This window comes from Staurois parvus, unplaced genomic scaffold (genome assembly GCF_062004578.1).
Source record: "Staurois parvus isolate SC_StPar_1 unplaced genomic scaffold, SC_StPar_1.0 ptg001432l, whole genome shotgun sequence".
Lineage (NCBI taxonomy): Eukaryota > Metazoa > Chordata > Amphibia > Anura > Ranidae > Staurois > Staurois parvus.
In genome coordinates, this window is record NW_028319228.1 from 5,322,548 (window position 1) to 5,341,813 (window position 19,266).

Sequence of the window (19,266 nt, forward strand, 5' to 3'; positions counted from 1 at the left end):
TCCTCTCCACAGATCATCTTAGGGATGAATTGTCTCGGGGACTTGATACCTATTTTACCCTCAATGTTGGCTCCGTAGCCTCTTCCTCTATTTTATGGGAGGCCCATAAGGCGGTATTTCGGGGACTCTGTATTTCTATGGGGTCTCGTTTAAAGAAATCTGCGGCACGTGCTAAGGCCTCTCTTGTACATCAACTATTTTTGGCGGAACGACGGTTGATGGCCAAGCCTTCCATTTCTGGACTCCGGAAGGTAACATTTTTACGTGACCGAATTAAAACCCTCGACTCCAGTAAGGCTGCACAATCCCTGCTGTGGGTTAAACAGAAATTTTATGAATTTTCCAACAAACCCCATCGTATGTTAGTCAATCGACTTAAAGCTCAGTCTCCTTCCACGATGCCTGATCTTTTAATCCAACCAAACGGCAGTCCTACCTATGATCCTCAGGTCATGGCAACCCTTTTTGGCTCCTACTATGAGAAACTGTATAACTGTTTGATCCCAGGCCTCCACCCGCCTCTCACACAGTTATCCTTTGACAATTTTTTTGATTCCTTGTCATTTCCGAGACTATCTCCCTCAGACATTGCCATTCTTAATGCTGACATTACGATAGAGGAATTACTTGATACAATTAAACATCTCCCTTCTCGTAAGGCCCCGGGTCCGGATGGTTTACCCTACACCTATTATAAATCCTTTATTGGTATCCTGGCTCCCCATCTCCTTTCTCTTTACAGAGATCTTTTTAAGGGGGTCACACCCCAGACTGACTTTTCACGAGCCTATATCTCGGTTATCCCTAAACCCGATAAGGATCCCTCTATTGTAGACAACTACCGTCCGATTGCCCTACTTAATTCCGATTACAAGATTTTCACAAAAATTTTAGCCAACCGACTGTCCGGAATTATTTCCAAACTCATACATAGGGACCAAGTGGGCTTTGTGCCTTCCAGACATGCTGCGGATAACACCAGGAGAACTATTGATCTGGTTGATCTGGTTAATCGATCCTCCACCCCTGCTGTGTTACTGAGCTTGGACGCTCAAAAAGCTTTCGACCGGTTAAGTTGGCCCTACATGTTTATGGTTTTGGAGAAGTTTGGTTTCCGGGGTCCATTTGTAGCAGCCTTGAAGGCCCTTTATTCTTCCCCATTTTCGCAGGTCAGATTAGCATCTTTTCTTTCACTCCCTTTTCAGATGTCAAATGGCACACGTCAGGGTTGTCCACTCTCCCCTCTGCTGTTTATTCTTTGCCTGGAGCCACTGGCCACAGCCATTAGGTCGAATCCGGATATTCGCGGGATACATTCCCATACCCATGAGTACAAATTATCGCTGTTTGCAGACGACATCCTCCTCACACTCACGAGTCCCTATACTTCTTTACCAATTTTGCATCAGATCTTGAAACGATTTGGGGCTATTTCAGGTTACAAAGTTAATACGTCTAAAACTGAGGCACTCCCAATTCACGTCCCACCTGTCACATTATCCTCGCTTCAGGAAGCCTTTCCCTATCGGTGGTGTACCCATTCTTTAAAATATTTAGGTACTAATCTTACTTCCTCTTACCAATCCATATACGAGGCCAATTTCCCTCCACTATTCATAGCAATTTCTCGCTCTCTGAAACGATGGGATGCCTTGCCCATTTCTTTCCTAGGACGCATTAACGTATTAAAAATGACAGTGTTGCCTAAACTTTTGTACCTGTTTGCGACCCTCCCTGTTCCCATTCCTATGTCCAAACTTCACTCTCTTCAGAAATCTTTCCTGCATTTTATTTGGCACAATAGGCGGCACAGGGTTGCACGTTCCGTTTTGCTTTCCCCAAGATCTAGGGGGGGCTTGGGGGCCCCGGATATTATAACATATTACTACGCAACTCATCTTCGTTTTCTCATGTCATGGTCTTCCCATCATCCTCCCAACACATGGACTGAGATCGAATCTTTGCAATTGTCCCCAGCTCATCCATGCTCTCTCCTTTGGTCGACCTCAGCAGTGGATGTCTCCTCCTTTCGCCATTTATTTCTGGGACCTATGTACTTTTCTCTGACTGTTTGGCGGAAATGTAGGGCTAAATTTACATTGGCCTCTGATTGCTCCCCACTGACAAATGTCCTCTATAACCCTAATCTCCCAGACAATATGTCCATGTCCCGGATGTCGCATTGGGTTGTAGCTAACCTTTTTCAACTGCGTCACTTGGTACATCCGGTGACTCGTAAGTTACACTCATTCCCAGTCCTCCAGAAAAAAGCCCTCTTACCTCCTCAACACCTATATATTTATCTTCAAATACGCCACTTTTTTTCCACTTTATCTCCCTCATTGACTCTGGGGAAACCTACTCCCTTTGAAAGTTTATGTATGCAGGGTCCCCACCATAGGGGTATAATCTCTAATACTTATAAACTTCTTATGGAAGCCCCCTCCTTATCCAATGATACTCACCTTTATATGCGTAGGTGGTCTCAATTCATACAACGTGACATTGATTTATTGACATGGAAGAAAATTTGGGAAAATGCATCTAGATCTTCTGTCTGTGTGGTTTTTAAGGAAAATATTTACAAGATTATGATGTTATGGTATAAAACACCTGAGGTTCTAAATGCTTATAATCCGAGTGCTTCTCCTGATTGCTGGCGCTGTAGTAGAGACCCTGGTTCTCTATATCATATTTTTTGGACATGCAGCTCCATTACCCCTTTCTGGCAGCATGTTCTTTCCTTGTTGAATTCATTGCTGCATGTCTCTCTCCCACTTGATCCCTTACATTTTTTACTGGGTCTACCATTCCCAGGATTACCTAAATTATCCAGGAAACTCGCTGTCCATGTGCTGACCGCGGCCAGGAGAAGCATTCCTATGTGTTGGTTATCCTCTACTCCTCCTTCAATGTCAATTTTGTACAAACTCATTGCTGATGTAAGACAGATGGAATATTTGACTGCACTACATAGTTGTTCGTTTGCTGTATTTGAGATGATTTGGATCCCATGGGATACTTTCACCTCTTCTATGCCGGTCCACGTTGCAAGGCCCTGATATCCTTTACATTGATATTTATGACTCCGCTGGTCCTGATACTATTTAATTTTGCCATCGATGTATCTTTCTGTTATGTTTATTTTCTCTTCTTAACCTTTTGAAATATACTGTTTTTGTATTTCATGAAAACCAATAAAAATTGTTAATACAAAAAAAAAAAATCTATGCAACGTAAAGTTGCAGTGACCTTAAAAAGGTTCCTGCACTACTTTGATGTGACTTGAGTGCCTTAGACTGCAATTTAATTGCTCAAAAGTCACAGCTTAACGTTATGACAAAACATGGGGAAACGTGCAAATATTTCAGAGATGAACCGTAAATTCATTTATTTTGCTCTGACATGCACTTAAAGTATTTGTGTTCGGATCAGTTTAAGGTCAATTGTTCAGTTTAAAAGGTGAGGTTATAAGATAAGGTTAACGATTAAGGCGTAGATGGATGTTACAGCAAGTATTACATTTCAGGCTAAGCTTAAAGTGGTTGTAAAGGCTCAAGGTTTTTCACCTTCATGCATTCTATGCATGAAGGAGAAAACCTACTCTGTGCAGCATCCCTCCCTAATACTCACCTGAGCCCCATCTTCTGCCAGCAATGTGCACTGGAGTCTCGGCTATCCCGGGACTCCCTCTCCTCATTGGCTGAGCCATTGGCTCCCGTTGCTGTCAATCACAGCTAGTGAGCCAATGGGAAGAGAGAAGGGGTGGGGTCCAGCCATGGCTCAGTGTATGAATGAATACACTGAGCAGAGGCTGGGGAGCGAGCATGTTCAGGTGCTCCCATAGCAAGCCGCTTGCTCTGGGGGCACTTGGCAGGAGGGAGGGGCCAGGAGCGTCGGAGGGGGACCCGAGAAGAAGAGGATGGGGGCTGCTGTGTGCATAAAACTACTAACACCAGGTACTTGGTACCAAAAACCTGTTTGTCGTAAGAGTACTAAACAACCAGCATGCCATGATCATGTGCACGGTATATTCTGAATTTCCGTATCTAGCTTAGTACACTAATAAGTAATTATCTGATCTATATATTTTTTCTATACCAGTACATATTCTTCTGGAAGCTTCTGACTTATAGTGTAATGTTTATAATGCAATTAATCTGACATTCATGACAAGTGAATCTTCCAGGTGCATGTATTTTAAACAGTGATTGATTCACCACTTGTGAATGTTTGGTGAAAATCAACTCCACTGCTTTATAAAGTTTACCAATTTCATCTCAAATTAATTTTTATTGTTTTTTTTTTTAATAGACTGGAGGTTTAATATATTTGACCTGTACCATCCTTATAGTCTGGAAATGAGCAAGGAATTCTTCCTTCAGCAGCATTCAAATGTTAAGGATGCAAAAATTTGGATAAAACAAAGCATGCCTCCTGGAAAAATACCTGTGTGAACAAAGGCATTCTTCATCTGAAAGATTGCAATTACCTCAAATGGAATCCTTTTATTTTGGCCAGTTTCACTAAATGCATGTGCCAATAGAAATACATCGTCGACACCAACCCCAAGAGCAAGAAAAGGCAAAACCTGTTGGGAACAATGCAGGCAGTCAATACAGTACGCACGCATACAATCTTTGTCTGTCTAACCTTGTTAACTTACATTTGTGACAGCCAAACAGATTTACATTTAACCTTTCACTTAGAAGACTATTTTAACATTGGTCTTTTGGTCAGTTTAAAGTATTTTTTTTTACACAAAAGGATTACTTCAGAGACAAACAGCAAAATGTTAAATTGAATCTTTAGTCAGAAAATTAAGTCCTGCTAGAGGACTTCAGGTTGACCTCTTTTGCAGGTACAGCCATGTAAAAAATTAAAATAAGTGCCTATACTGTTTAAAATCCAGTAATATACTGGCTCACCCCGCTCTGCACATGCTCAGTTGTGCTCTATATGTTGGCACTGCCAAAAATGTAGAGGCCAATCTGTGGACAGCCTCAATACGTACTGCTGCTTAGAGGCTCTGGGCTTCAGTAAAATGGCAGCCTCCAGCAAGAAGAAACGGGAATAATGCTGGAGGCAATTTACAGCACACACTAATTTTGGTAGCATAATTATGAATCTGGAATTTATGTTCCCCCTAAACAAATTTCTTTATCAAGTTATTGGTAAAGTTCTGGTTTAATATACTAAAAGGTAGCAATATAGCTTTAAATGGCAGAAGAAATATCCTAGATTAACAGCAGCATAAAATCAGTGATGTGCTGATTGGTTTGTAATCACACGTTGACTTAAAACGGAACTCCACCCAAGAGGGGAAGTTCCGCTTTAATGCATTGTCCCCCGCTGCCTGTTAAGGATTGGCACCTTTGGGGAGTGGGTACCTGAATTTGACAGATACCGACTCCCACTTGCGCTGCAATCGCCTAAGGCAATCAGAAGTGGAAGTTGTCCTCCCTCCTTCCCCGTAGTCTTCTGGGACACGTGACAGGTCCCAGAAGACTACGGGACCATTCACAAAGCGCAGCGCTTCTCACGCATGTACAGTAAGCACCCGGCTGTGAAGCCGCAAGATGTCACAGCCAGGTGCCCACACTGAAGATGCCGGCACCAGGGAGAGAAGACAGCTGGTGAAACCAGCGGTGGTGAGGACACTGCTGGACTGAGGGACAGGTAAGTGGCTGTAGTTTAAAAGTCAGCAGCTACAGTTTTTGTACCTTCTGACTTTTATTTTTTTTTTTAATCAGCTGGAACTCCGATTTGAAGAGCAGCATACAAAAATAAAACCACTGGACAATTTGAAAATCTGCACCTGTACAAATCATGCATCTAGCCAATCATTTGTTAATAATACCTGAGTTGTTGCAGCATTAAAGGAAATCCCAATCAATGAACACAGGCCCAATCCTGCAGCCACTGAAAGTGCAATGAGCAAAACTCCAGCCAGCCCCACGGCACCCTGAGACTTGGCACAGTCCCACCTCAGCATGGTTAAACAGGCATAGGCAAGCTGTAAAAAAGCATATCACATTAGAATGCAACAGGTCACCTCCATCTTTTGGCAGTTTACTGGGGAAGAACAACTTCTTTAACATGCATGTTAACATATTACACATCCAAGCCCCATGCCTTAATTTTCCTGCATTTAACTTCCACAATAGACTCAACTCACCATTAGCAAGTACCCACTGGCAACTCTGATGACGCTCACGTCGGAGAATGACTTGAGAATGTCGTCCAGTGTTGTTGTGGTAAAAGGAAGAACTTTCTGAGTGGAGTTTTGTGGAACACTTTGATGTACCGCCTAAAAGAAAAAAAAAAAGCAGAAGATGACATACTTAACATTATTAGGCATGATATGATGAGATCCTCAGAAGGGCAGGAAGGCAGACCCTCTTGAAATACACAAAACTGTTACTTTGTGGTATGTATCATGCATATCTGCCTGTTCTCCACCCTATCTTAAAGTGAAACTTCACTCTCTCAATCAACATGGACTATTTTTAATATTTATGCTGCTAGCAATAGTAAATAGATAGGAAAGTATATCATATTTACAGATTTTAAACTTTTTTTGTTTTACATTTCTTCACTGACTTCCTGGTTTTCATGCCTAGGCAAATTATGTCATATATCCCAGGAGTCTTCAGGAGAGAAGGAGGGGTTTTCTCAGCTAAGCACACCCACCTGCCTGTATGCCTGAGCCAAGCACAAATGGATTCCAAGAAGTAAATGCTACATGAATCATCTGCCCTTACTCATGATGGCCAAAGCCAGAAAAGCTAGGTGTTTTTCTCAGCAAAATAAAGTGTGGAGACATAGATAGATGGGGAAGTTTGCTTTGTGTAATAAAATAATTAAATGGCGCTTTTGGTTTGTGGTGCTCAGATGCAGTGTAGTTCCACTTTGAATACTTCCTCTAGATAATTTGCTTTCTTTATAACTTCCGGTAGAGTGGCAAAGATCTATAACCTTTGCCAAGTTTGTATAGCAGTCTCTGTCCCCACTGGGGAGGAGATCTCCCCTCTCCTGTCCTGGGAGAAGAATTCCCCGTTTTGGGCACACAAATAGCAAGACAGACAAGTTTTTTTAATTTTCTTATTCAGGTTTTTTCCTCAACATTGCTTTCTGGTTAGGAAGATTCCTGCTAAATGTCTTTTCAGGTGACAAGGGTGAAATCTCGCCAGCAAGGACACAAGTATAAAAACCAAAACAGAGGTTCTACCACCTCCACACTCTATCCAAAATGAATGATTTTTTTAATTGCTGGAGTTCCACTAATTCAAAGATTTTCCACTATACGGGGGCCACACACCTGTACTGGTATTTCTATCTCTCGCCAGCAGGAACAATTTATTCCCTTTACCCTAATTTACAGCAAAGTCGGGCTAAAAATGACATGGAGTATCAGAACAAACAAAAACAAAATGATTACTTGACAGATCCCTGTGTAGACACAGTTTTTCGAAGACAATTGGTTGCAATTTTTTGCGTACTCATTTTGGGACCAAACATACAGATTTCCATTACTCTATAAAGCCTATATGGGAACATTGATCACCAAAAGATAATTTTAAGCAACACTAAGATTATTTTTAGATTTAAAAAAAAAAAAAAAGCTTTCTCGAATAAAATATCCAAACATTAAAATAAATGCAATGAGCATTATCATTTGCAGAGCCGTAATGGTCTAGAATGATGCCCAACCATTCAATGTCTAATCATCATTCATCCTCTACACACAGCTCTGCAGTGGTCTCTAACATTGCCTGGAAGAGGTGTCTTTGTTTTTAATTGGTTGGCTGATTCACAAAGGTCACATGCAATTCAGAAGAAGTCAGTGCCTGGGAAACAAAGGCCAAAAAAAGAGTCACATGACCTCACCAATGGGACTGCAGCTGTGAACAGATTTTTTGGCTCACTAATGTGTTCCAGACACCTTTTCCTTACAAGTCACACTTTCTCTTTATTTCAACTCTTATCCCTTGCCTGTGTCCTATATTAGGAAATATCATCGTGGCAAGACACTATAAATACTAGAAAAATACTCTATTGCACATTGTGAGATGGTAATATGACATATTTAAACATGCAAGCAAATCAACTTCTATGTGTTGTCTTGAGGCATGAGAGTGTGTGCCATTCTTGTGTTTGGTTCCTTTTAATGTTGACAGTTCAATTGCTTATTGGATATCACCATCAAAGAAACTATGTAACAACAACTTTATGGAAGTATAACCTTTTTCTGCATCTATGCAAGAACTTGTAGGTGAAATGCATACATTTTTCATGGAAAGTCACACAGCTTAGAAGCCCCGATGTAATATTAAATTACAGGTATGGCTTTTTTGCATTGTTACATTGGTCTAGCTTGTAAGTATGCATGTGCCATATTTGGCTGATCCCTACAGAAGCTGGAAACCATAGTAGGCACCGCTATTACAAAGGTCGATGCTAGCTTCAAGGTTTCTTGCCAAGCAGCTGCCCTACTGCTTAGAGAACAAGGTCTCTTGCCAAGGTCGCTTGCTTGGTATGGGCACCTTTCAAAAGAATAGTCTGCATTTTCTCCATAAAGGCAAAGCACTCTGTGAATAGAGAAGGTGGAGATTATGATGCCACCATCCTGCCTCTACACCTCCTCCAATCAGTGCATACTACCGTGATTTTCAGCTTCCACAGGGATCAGCCCCATATAGCACATGCATACATTCACTGGCCCAATCTGGGCCACGCAACTATGCAAAAAAAAAAAAAAGAAAGTAGTACCTAGAATTCAGCTTTAAGTTGTACTCAGAAAATATATAAACTGCTATTGCTAGATTATTCTTTTGATAATACCACCTGCTTGGCTGTTCTGCTAATCCAAAGGTGTCAATTCTGTTGTGTCATTATAGAACCACATTTGCAGATCAGGTGCCCTAGCTGCATGCCTGTTTTGGGCCACAAACAGCTAGATAACTAGCATCTTCAGATTGGGGGGGGGGGGGGGTGTCAACATTTGAAGCCGTGCTTCTCTTCAAGGACAGTTGCTGATGACTTTGCCTTACATGTGCATGAAAGAAGTATACCTGGCATGTGGAATCAAAGCTGGTTGTCAAGGGACAGCTGGGTAATATAAGAATGTAGAAGACTCAAACACATGAGTAATACTATTCAGTTGTTGTTGTGGGGTGCCTCTGTCAACATTAAATCTCACTCTACCTGAACATAAGTCCGTTGCCAAGCTTCCAAAATGGCTGCTGCTTTGTCCTCATTCCAATTCATGTTGTGAACTTCTTCGTTACCCTTGAAATGCTCAAACATTTGCTTGGGAGTCATTAACTGAAACATAGTCTGCAATGCCTGGGCACTGTAATGTATATAAAAAAAATAAAATAAAGCACAAAAAAAAGGTTCACAAATGAGCCCAGGTTTACACTAAGCACAGCCATGTTTTATTAGCAAATCCAATAAATCTTGTAGATGCTCAAACATTCCTCTTTCTAAATTAAGTACATTTTACAGAAATATAAAATTATACACTGCGGGGCTGTAAGTCATTTATTCTCCCCCCTTGTAAAGGAAAAGTAAAAAGGTCAGTATCACACAACTTAGAAAACAAGTCTTCATTTTGCTCTGCCATGCCTAGAAACCTGCCTGCAATCACTAAATATTTGGCTTCACTGGAGAGCGGTACCAGACTAAACTCTTGACACTCTGCAGGAATCCGGGAAGTACACAAATGGTGATTATAGTTTAAACAGACGTGTGCAAGTCTCTCTTCCCTCTCGTTAACTATGCAATCACACCACATTCATGTAATTGTGTATTCATGAAAGCCAATTTAGATACATGTTTGTAGCTGATTAGAACAGCAAATGTTGCAAGTTTTTAACCAATTAGGTCATACCATGAGCAAAAAAAAAAACTCAACCACAACCCAACTCATGTGAAGCTTATTTTTTTTTTATACAAAATTAAAAACAAATGCTTGATACCCCCCTCCCCAGAGATACCAGCCTGGTGCACAAGGCATAATAGCTGGTACACAACATATACATATATATATATATATATATATATATATATATATATAAAAGAAAATCACTGCAAAGGTAGTAAGACACAACCCCAAAATCTTTAAATGTATAAAACGATAGCAGTAACACACTTTCATATAGTAAAAGAATCCTCCACCACGATGTTCAGAAGTGCAACTTTTCTACTTCGCTTCAATAAAATTTCCACAGCATGAATTTCATGAATATCATGACCGCCACCACATTTCACAATTTAAAGATCCTATAATAATATAATAGAATTCATAATTATCCAGCTGGTGTCACTAAAAACTCACTGTGGAGTGTGCAAAGAAACAAAGGTGTACGACTGCGCTCAAAATCTCAAGTGTTTTAGGTAGTTTAACACTTGAGATTTTGAGGGTGGACACCACATTTGAACCCAAGGGTTACCGGAAGGTTGGATCTTAAAACCTAGAGGTCAAGGGTACACTCCCCATGCAGGATTATCAAACGGATAGCAGCCTCCTCCTTTTCGAATATCACATATGGCAATCAATGTCCAAATTAAAAAAAAAAAAAAAAAAAATCCGGGAGGCAGAGATTCTAGACATCAGGCATGCTGCAGATCACACAGGTAGCAGCTTACATGCACAATTATTTTTTGCATATATGACAGTGTTGTATACGTGGTTATAATATAAAGACAGCCTTGTGGAATCTGCACTATTGGGAGTTTTTCCTCTTTGGGGATACTGATTAAGTAATGATCATCTTATGACTTTGTGCAACTTATTATGCTTTGTATCATTGTTGCCCCTGGCACTACATACGTAAATTAGCCTGCTTTGCATCCTCAGTGGTGAAAGAGCAGAACCTCAATGCATAGGCTCTTACCTGAAAAGTTTTCCACTAGTATTCTTAACAGTGCCACCAATGATCAGTTCCTCTTGCCAGTGCATGTATTTTCTAGAAAGACCATAGCATCCTCCGCTTAAGACAAGGGCAACATCTAGAGGCTGAAAAGAAATATTTCCGAGAGGTGTTGTTAAAAAAAAAAAAATATATAAAGCAAACTTAGAAAACTTTACAAATCCACAGAGTTAAAAAGTGTTCAAGCCCCAAAATTAACTATACTGGTAAATCTACTGTGACCGAAAGCAGGCTGTGAAAAGATCATTTTAAGCTATCAGAAGACAAGATAATTTAAAGCCAAATTCCATCTTTAACTTCGATCTTTCCCTTGTACAGGATCCTCACCTGTACTGAAATAGCTTAGTCTGATTTCATTGCACATTGCGAGATTTTCACTTAGTGTATTAGATACTGCCCTCAGCTAATACTGGAATCTTCCACTCTTCCAACCAGTCCATCCCCCACAGTTACTACCTTTTGTACCACTAGCCCCTCTCTCCTAGATTGTAAGCTCCAAGGAGCAGGGCCCTCAAATCCCTCTGTATTGTCTCCGTTATATTGTAAAGCGCTGAGCAAAATGTTGGCGCTATATAAATCCTGTATAATAATAATACTGCAGCAAGCCATGAGCATGCTCCATTCCCCCCCCTCCACCCCAGCACTACTATCTCTGGGCCGTTCCTTTAATTCACCATGATTTCAGATCTTTCACTCATAGCTCAGTAACACGTGTGTGTTACATACGGCAGTCTCAACGCAAATACCATCTGCAAATGAATGCCACTCCTGCAGGACATCCACCAGTCAAAGCAGTTTCACATTTGCACAACTCCTACCAAGAGCCAGCCCACTGCTTGCATCAGGGCTGATGGCTCGAGAAGAGTACCAAGACAGGGTGCTGTGATGTTTTCAGAAAACTATGTACAGAAAACTGCTGGCCCCTCCCACCAGCCATCATCTGCCTTGATTATACAGAGACCCAGTGATGACATTTTGCCTTCCTCTGGATTAACTGTGGGTATAGGATTATAACTTTTTTTTTTTTTTAATTGTTGAACTGGATCTAATTTGTCTTTTTTCAGCCAGACTAACTATGTAACATCACCATGTCTAGAATATGGTAGGTAATAAAGATAGAAAGTTAATTAAAAATGCAGTTATTGGCATGTTGACGATGGGGAAAAGGAGAAACCAGGGAAATCAAAATATAAGCAGATTAAACATCAGTTTTAGGAGAACCAATCACAAATGGAGTATGCATAAATCTGAATATTCAATCTTTAATCATTCATTCTAATTGTCTAATCCTATTTATGAAGCCTAGTGATGTCTTTGTTTAAAAATGAATTTTACATAATTTCCCAGCTTGGACCAATGTAACCATGTATATGCCATACTTTGCCAATGCCCTGGAAGCTTGAAATCACTTCAAAATAGACACCGCTACTCCAGTTATCACCGCTTGCTTCCGGGTCCCATGCTTAGTAGCTGGCCTGATGTATTGTGAACACAGGAGGTCAGCCACTCAGCACAGATGCCATTTAGAGAATACTTTGTATTTTCAAACGGAATGCAAAGCTTTCTCTGCTTGGATGAGGTGGAGAGTGGCGGAGATGTCAAATCGATTAAGGTGTATGTAAATCCTAGCAATTAACTTCTCTTTGCTCTCTTTGTCTGTTAAATATACCATTAAATACTGTTGTATCTGTTCAATAAGTACAAAAAATATTGATGATAGTGGATTTTGGCAGAAAGCTTGTAAACTAATAACTTCCTGTACTCTCTGCCTGTGAACATTGAGGGGTTTTGGAGATAAGGAGAGAGGAGGGAGATTAGAAGAGGACTGAATTATTTGTAATCAATCAGAAAAGAAGCAGGCAGGGTCGACAGGTATTTTTCAGTACTTGCAGCTTGTTTAAAAGGGATAGAACATGGAGAAATGTGCATGCACTGCAAAGATGTACTAAAAATATCTTTTTTTTTAATTATGATTTGACATATGCTTTTTTTAGCTTACAACCCACTGTAATATATCCTTATTTTTCCACTACATAAATTGCCTTGAATTTTGCTACTAACCATTAATAATTGAATAATTTAACGTGTCTGTAACATGTAACATACTAGTAGCTGATATTTGAACTCACTTTGGATGAATTTTTGTTGGGTGCTGTAGGCGGACAATCCGAATCTAATGGGTTGAGACAGGGGCGGTCCATGTAGCCGTGACCAACCTCAGCCTTATTTAGCATTTCCTCCCAGCTGTCTACTTGGAACTTATCTCTCTTCAACTCCTCCAGCAAGCCCGTGGGGTCAAAGTTTGTCCATTGCAAAGTGGGTTTACCTCTAAAGAGAAATCAGAGTGAGCCAAAAATGACAACATAAAATCTGTTCTCTGGTCTGGCTGTTCAAAAAGAATGAAAAGAAAGAGGCAGAGTGGGAGGTAAAGAACACAACTAATGATGACAAGTTTATATCTGTGAGAAAGTAATATAAAAACAGTACAGTCAGGCCAAGAAAATACTTTTTTTTTTTTTGCTGAGTTTAACAAACTACGGAGCCTGATGACTTGGCAAACCCCCCTACAGCAGTGGCTATTGCTGCTCCAACAGAACTGGCACATTTTAAGCTTCAGTCAGGCATGTGACAAAGGCTTTTTGGCTGCCTCGTTTTGTCATCTATGCCAAACTGTATTTGCCCAACCAGGCTTAAGTCATTATTTCAAATCTTTCAGCTACAAAAGTGAAAGCGCTCCACGTTCTCCTCCGGGACTGTACATTGTAGGCCAGGAGATGGCCATTGCAAATTGCTTATTTTCAGAGACAAGCAAACCGGGACATGAACAATTACTCAGACACGAACTCTTGCATAATTACCAAGAAATGCCTTCTCATGCCAAATGCACAAAACAATTAACTCTTTGTTGCATCGAGACTATGAAATATAAAAGTTGCTCAACTGTAAAATCTAAGATGGGAATGAAAACGGCATTTGTTTGTTTCATTAAACAAATGAAATAAAAAGAACCCTTATTGTTCATGCCCCAAATGCTCTAGGCTTTACTAGTGTGTTCCCAAGTACAGAATATACAACACTCCAAAGTAAGTGTGACATAGAAGAAGAAAAAAAACATAAGGGTTCCAGTCCCACACCTTACATAGATTTGCCTAATCTGTACAACCTGCCAATATTTCTACCAAAATAAAATCCAAGATGAGATTAATAAATCTCTTTTCAAAAAAACAAAAACAGAAAAAAAAAACAAACAAAAAAGGGATTGCACGCTTACGGTAGATATGCCATTCCAGACTGAAGTTTTGCTCCTTCCCAAAAGCAGTCCAAAGGTGTGATGACTAAACAGGGGTATAGTGATTCTATGATCTGAAAAATTAAACATTCAGCAATATGTTCTTGTCAATATACTAAATGATAAAATCATTTTTATACCCATAAAGTAAGACTGAACCAAAAAAAGATACACGCCCATTAAGTTTAACACACACACACACACACACACACACACACTTGAAAGGGTACCTTTGTTTTTGGTGCTAGAGTATTGAAATTTCGAGCAAGACTCTTGCCTGAATACTCTTGCTGTAGTAAAGCCCTACTCCCTAAAAAGTGTACCCTACATTTATGTCTCCTAGCATTTAACTTTCCCTCCTGCAAAACTGTACCCTTAAAATGGCTCCCACTTCTGCCTCACCCAATCAGGAGTGAGAGTCCCCAGAGAACCGAGGCTCTCGTGGACATCACTGGATCGAGAGGGCGTTCAGGTAAGTTGTAGGGGAGGCTTCTACACACTGAAGGTTTTTTATCATCATGCATAGAACGCATAAAAGGTAAAAAAAAACCTTGATCCTTTAGAACCACATTAACCACTATTAAGAGTGCTCTTCTCAGATCTTGCTAGGAGCCTGCTTCCATAAAAGCATGCAGGTTGCACACTAATACTCTATGTAAATATCAGAAACCATTATTAATTATGATTTTAAACTATTAATTGAATAATATGAAGGTGACAATTTGCGCCTATAAGATCTGTATATTGAAACAGGGTTAAAAATTAAATGGCATTACATTTTTTAAAATTATTAAATTCCCTAGTGGACCACATAGCATATGGCACTTGGTCCTGTTCTTGGTGGCCCTGTTGTCCCCAAAATGCATCTATATATACCTGTTTAAGCTCCACCCCCTTTTGAAGCCCAAATTAGAGGCATTCCTGTGGGGGGGAGGTACAGCCATCACCGAGCCCCAGACTCTCTCTAAACTGAGTAATCTATCACTATCATGTGCTGCTTGTCCATTCATCATAGCAAAAGATCAAAGATTTGGCTCTGTGTAAAGCAGGGGTCAATAACCCATAGATCGTGATCTACCAGTAGACCGTAGCCAGGTGACTGGTAGATCACGGTGTGGGCTTGCTGACCCTCCATCAAACAGCATCAAACAGAGTGCAATGCAGAGGGACCACTTGTAAAGTTGGAGCTGTAGTAGGGACCAACAGACACATAACCCAATGCCTCCTCTGTAGTGTTGGCTCTTGTCCCATGCGGAGTGATCCCAACTGCATTCCACCTCTTATGCCAGCTACTGGTCTCCAGAGTGGTGTTAGCGGCAGAAAAGAAATGATCTTCACTGGGCAACACACTGGGCATAATAGTATAGGGCTGCTTTCACAATGATGCATTGCGGTTTATCCACACCGCAGATACAGTGCAGTGTACCTGCAGATTTCCTGTGGGTTTGCTGCACTAAGCCATATACTGTACTCCTATTATATCCTGAGGGTTTGGTACTTTCTGAAAGTTCACCATACCTGCAGGATTTAATAAAAGTCTATGGCAAAGCACAGCTAACCCAGGAAAGTCGCAGATGAACTGCGCTGCATATGCGCAGGTAAACCACAGCACACCAGTGTGAAAGCAGCCCTATAGGGGGCTCAGAACAGTAAGGGTTCATTTATTTTTGCAGTTTGGGGGGTAGTAAAACCACATAGTTACGACGAGTTTTCACCACCCCCGCAATAGCAGCACCCCCTTTATGCTGCAGTGGCCAGGGGTGTACACATGTCACAGCTGCAGCATGAGTTATGCACCCTGTCATGGTTGGTGGGTGTAGCATCTGCCAAGCATTACCCAATCAAGTGAATGAAGCCCCTCTGCAAGTGCCCTGCAACCTTGTGCAGTACAGCAAAAAAAAGTTTTAAAGCAGGCAGTGTTGTGTTGCTTTCTCGCCACCTGCTTTAACCTCTTGGATCTGTCAGAAGCATGCAGTTGTGGGACACTTACAGAGTGGCCCCATTTATTTGAATGGGTTATGATTGGCAGGCGGTAGCACCTACCAAAAGCAACAGGAGATTTAATTAGTGCTGCGGCATGTGTACACCTTTGGCTGCTGCCAAACTTCCCCAACTTTACATGTGAACAAGCCCTAAGGGTGCCGATGCTAAATGCAATTAAGGGCTCATTCACTGCTCTTCTGAAAAGTGATCCAAGCATGTTTGACAGGTGGTGAGGCGGTATGTTGCCTCCTCACCACATCATTTAAACCCATGATTGCCATGCAATGCATGTGATTGCAACACGTTAATACAATTAGAGGTTTAAATCAGGTGTGAGAAGGTGACACTGCCCGGTGATCTTCGACTTCTCCCATGTTGTTCAGGTAGATTTCCACCTCTTTAAGGTTGCCTACCCCTGGTGTAAAGTTTCTGCAGTAACTTTTTTTAAGAAAAATTAGCCACAAATCCATTACACAGGAGCTGCCGCTATGGAGGGATCTGTCACTATTATAAATGAACAAGCAGAGTAGATGTTCATTCATAATACTGAAAGATCACACAGAGTTGCGGCTGCTTTTACACATACACAGCACTGTGTGAGCTCTCACTTTTGTGAATGAATGATCTGCAATGTTGGGACCAGTGCTATGACATAGCCCAGCAGTACTGAACATTCATTCATAAAACTGAAATATCACTCATCACTGCAGCTTGTTGTGATCCATCGGTAAGGCTCTGTATATTTAGATGCAGCTGCTGACAAGATTCCTGTCTGACCCCACTGCTTAGAAACTAAGGGACAGATTTGAGCGAGACAAAGTGCTATATGCACCTGGTCATCTACGGAGATAAATGACACATTGTAATGATCTTTCTTCTTTACACAGATAATGAGCACATACTGACAAAAGTAACTTCAGAGGTAGTTGGCACAAGCAACTGACAATAAATTGCAATTTAATTATTCTTATATGTATCAAGCATTCTTTGGTCTTTACCTTTCCAAAACTTTAAGGTTATAATACAATACTCATAATCACTTAAAGTGGAAGAAAAGACTAGGTCTACAGTATTCCTAAACAAGTTCCCTCTCCTGCCTAACCTGTAACCTATACCTGCTCTAGTCCGGTCACATGATCCTGCAGCTCTGACTGTAGGCTCCCATAACCCTGCTGTTGTCAGCGCTCCCTCCCATCCCCTGCAGAGTCTGCTCACTGGCACAGGGGAGCCAGAGCTGCAGGATCATGTGACTGGGACAAATTAAAAATAGGCAAGTATGCTGATGTACACTTTTGTACAGGTTAGGAAGGGCAGGTTGGAGGTAGGAGCATTTATAAGAGTAGATAGGGTTAGGCTTTTCCTCTGCTTTAATAAAACAAAACCGTTCTACACAAGATTTGAAGTGCAAGTGTAAGTATCAGATTTCTGTATCTCTTTACCCGGTTCATAAAGCCAGTTTCTGTGATAAGTTCTCCTGATTTAAAGCACAAGTTTTCTAGTTTCCAAGGCCTATAAAGCAAAAGAAAGAGAGGACAATTAAATTCTTATATAAAAAAAAACAAAAAAAAAAAACCTCCTCTTAATATGTGTATATGCATTACATACTGTAGTTGTACAGTCAGTTAAGAGACATAAAACAAAGCTTGTGCATATAAAGCTAGTAAAATCTAGGAGCTCAAAATCGGGCAAGATCAAGCCTGCCAACATTCTTAAGGATGGATGGATCAGTTTGGACATAATCAACCAATGTCAGTGCAATCAAATCAGTGCACCTCTATAAAAAAAAAAGTTTTAATCATTCCCTGTAAAATGCGTTCATTGCACTCATATTCCCATCAGATAAGTCAGTGGTCTCCCTTACAGGATTGTATCCCTAATTAGATCAATTGTGTTATTTCTCTCCTTCAGCTCTTTTCTAACTTTACTGGCCTCTTTAAAAAAAAAAAAAAAAAAAAACACAAGATGTCCAACTTGCTTCTATGATTTACTGTACACAATTGACCTTTAGTAAGCTAATCTAGTACAAAGGATCAAATATTACAAATATTGATCAATTCTACCCAAATCAGATATTTCAATTTCAGTAGTTGCAGGCAAGAATCACCTGTTGACTTCAATCTTTCAGAAAATCATGGTAAAAAAAGACCTGTTGCAAATATTACAAAGACAAAAAGGATTGTATCACCCCACTTAATGGATTCTTAACACTGTACAGTTAGCAAATAACTGTTAGTTCTGGCTAATACCTTCATTTGAGTTTTGAGGAAGTGGGCCAATGGTGTCTTTAAAGATTGGGTCACCCACCAAATTCCTCTGTCCTTCAGAGGACAAGTTTACCTTTGACAAAAAATAATAAAATGCACCTTTTTTTTTTACCTGCAAAAAAAAGTGCAGGTACCATTTTTGTGTTGGGAGCCTGGATAGCATTGCACTGGAGATCAGCAGATCGTTGGTGCCATGCAGGACTCCTGCAGACTGTCAATGTAATCGGTCAGCTTGCACCTCATTTGGGCAGGCAGATACATACTGACATGAAGAATCAATGAACTACCACAGCACCGTAGTAGTTCATTGAGAACTACAAGCCGACAGCAGCAAAAGGTTGTTGGGATTTGTAGTCTCCCATTCCCAGAACTCTGTGAATGAATGAAGTGGGGGGGTTCCAGTACAATTGAAACATATTCCATCCTGAATATGGATGTACAAGGTGAACTTATCCTTTAAGACTCAAACAGGCCCTTTTAAGCAAATTAAAAAGGCTTTACATCAAAATGGGATTTTCCCCCATGGGTAAAGTAAACCTAACACAACATAACCTTTTCAGACACAGCAAGTGTTGAGGCATGCATAAGCATGTTGAGGCATGCGGTTACCTTTCGTGAAAATCACGTGTGGATCCAGAGCGAGACTGATAGAGATATATATATATATATATATATATATATATATATATATATATATATATATATATTATATAGACCTGGTCCTCTCGCCTCATGAGCTTCCCTATTGCTCTGTTCATGTAATGGGCAGCCTCACCGACCAGTAGGATGGTGG

The 19,266-nt window shown here is 40.6% G+C and overlaps 1 protein-coding gene across 3 annotated transcripts in view; it reads right to left on the minus strand.

The window, feature by feature from the left end:
• The window catches only part of PTCH1 (patched 1), a 144,378-nt gene that overhangs the window by 49,370 nt on the left and 75,742 nt on the right, over window positions 1-19,266 (minus strand). For 2 of the 3 annotated variants that reach the window (XM_089662136.1, XM_089662134.1), the window contains exons 4-11: window positions 17,649-17,718; window positions 14,209-14,300; window positions 13,067-13,265; window positions 10,902-11,023; window positions 9,208-9,355; window positions 6,179-6,310; window positions 5,861-6,016; window positions 4,493-4,591 (exon numbers count right to left, since the gene is read on the minus strand). In XM_089662136.1, the coding sequence (XP_089518262.1) occupies window positions 4,493-4,591; window positions 5,861-6,016; window positions 6,179-6,310; window positions 9,208-9,355; window positions 10,902-11,023; window positions 13,067-13,265; window positions 14,209-14,300; window positions 17,649-17,718 (1,018 nt within the window). The remainder of the gene's footprint in view (window positions 1-4,492; window positions 4,592-5,860; window positions 6,017-6,178; window positions 6,311-9,207; window positions 9,356-10,901; window positions 11,024-13,066; window positions 13,266-14,208; window positions 14,301-17,648; window positions 17,719-19,266) is intronic. The other variant, XM_089662135.1, reaches the window with a different exon arrangement.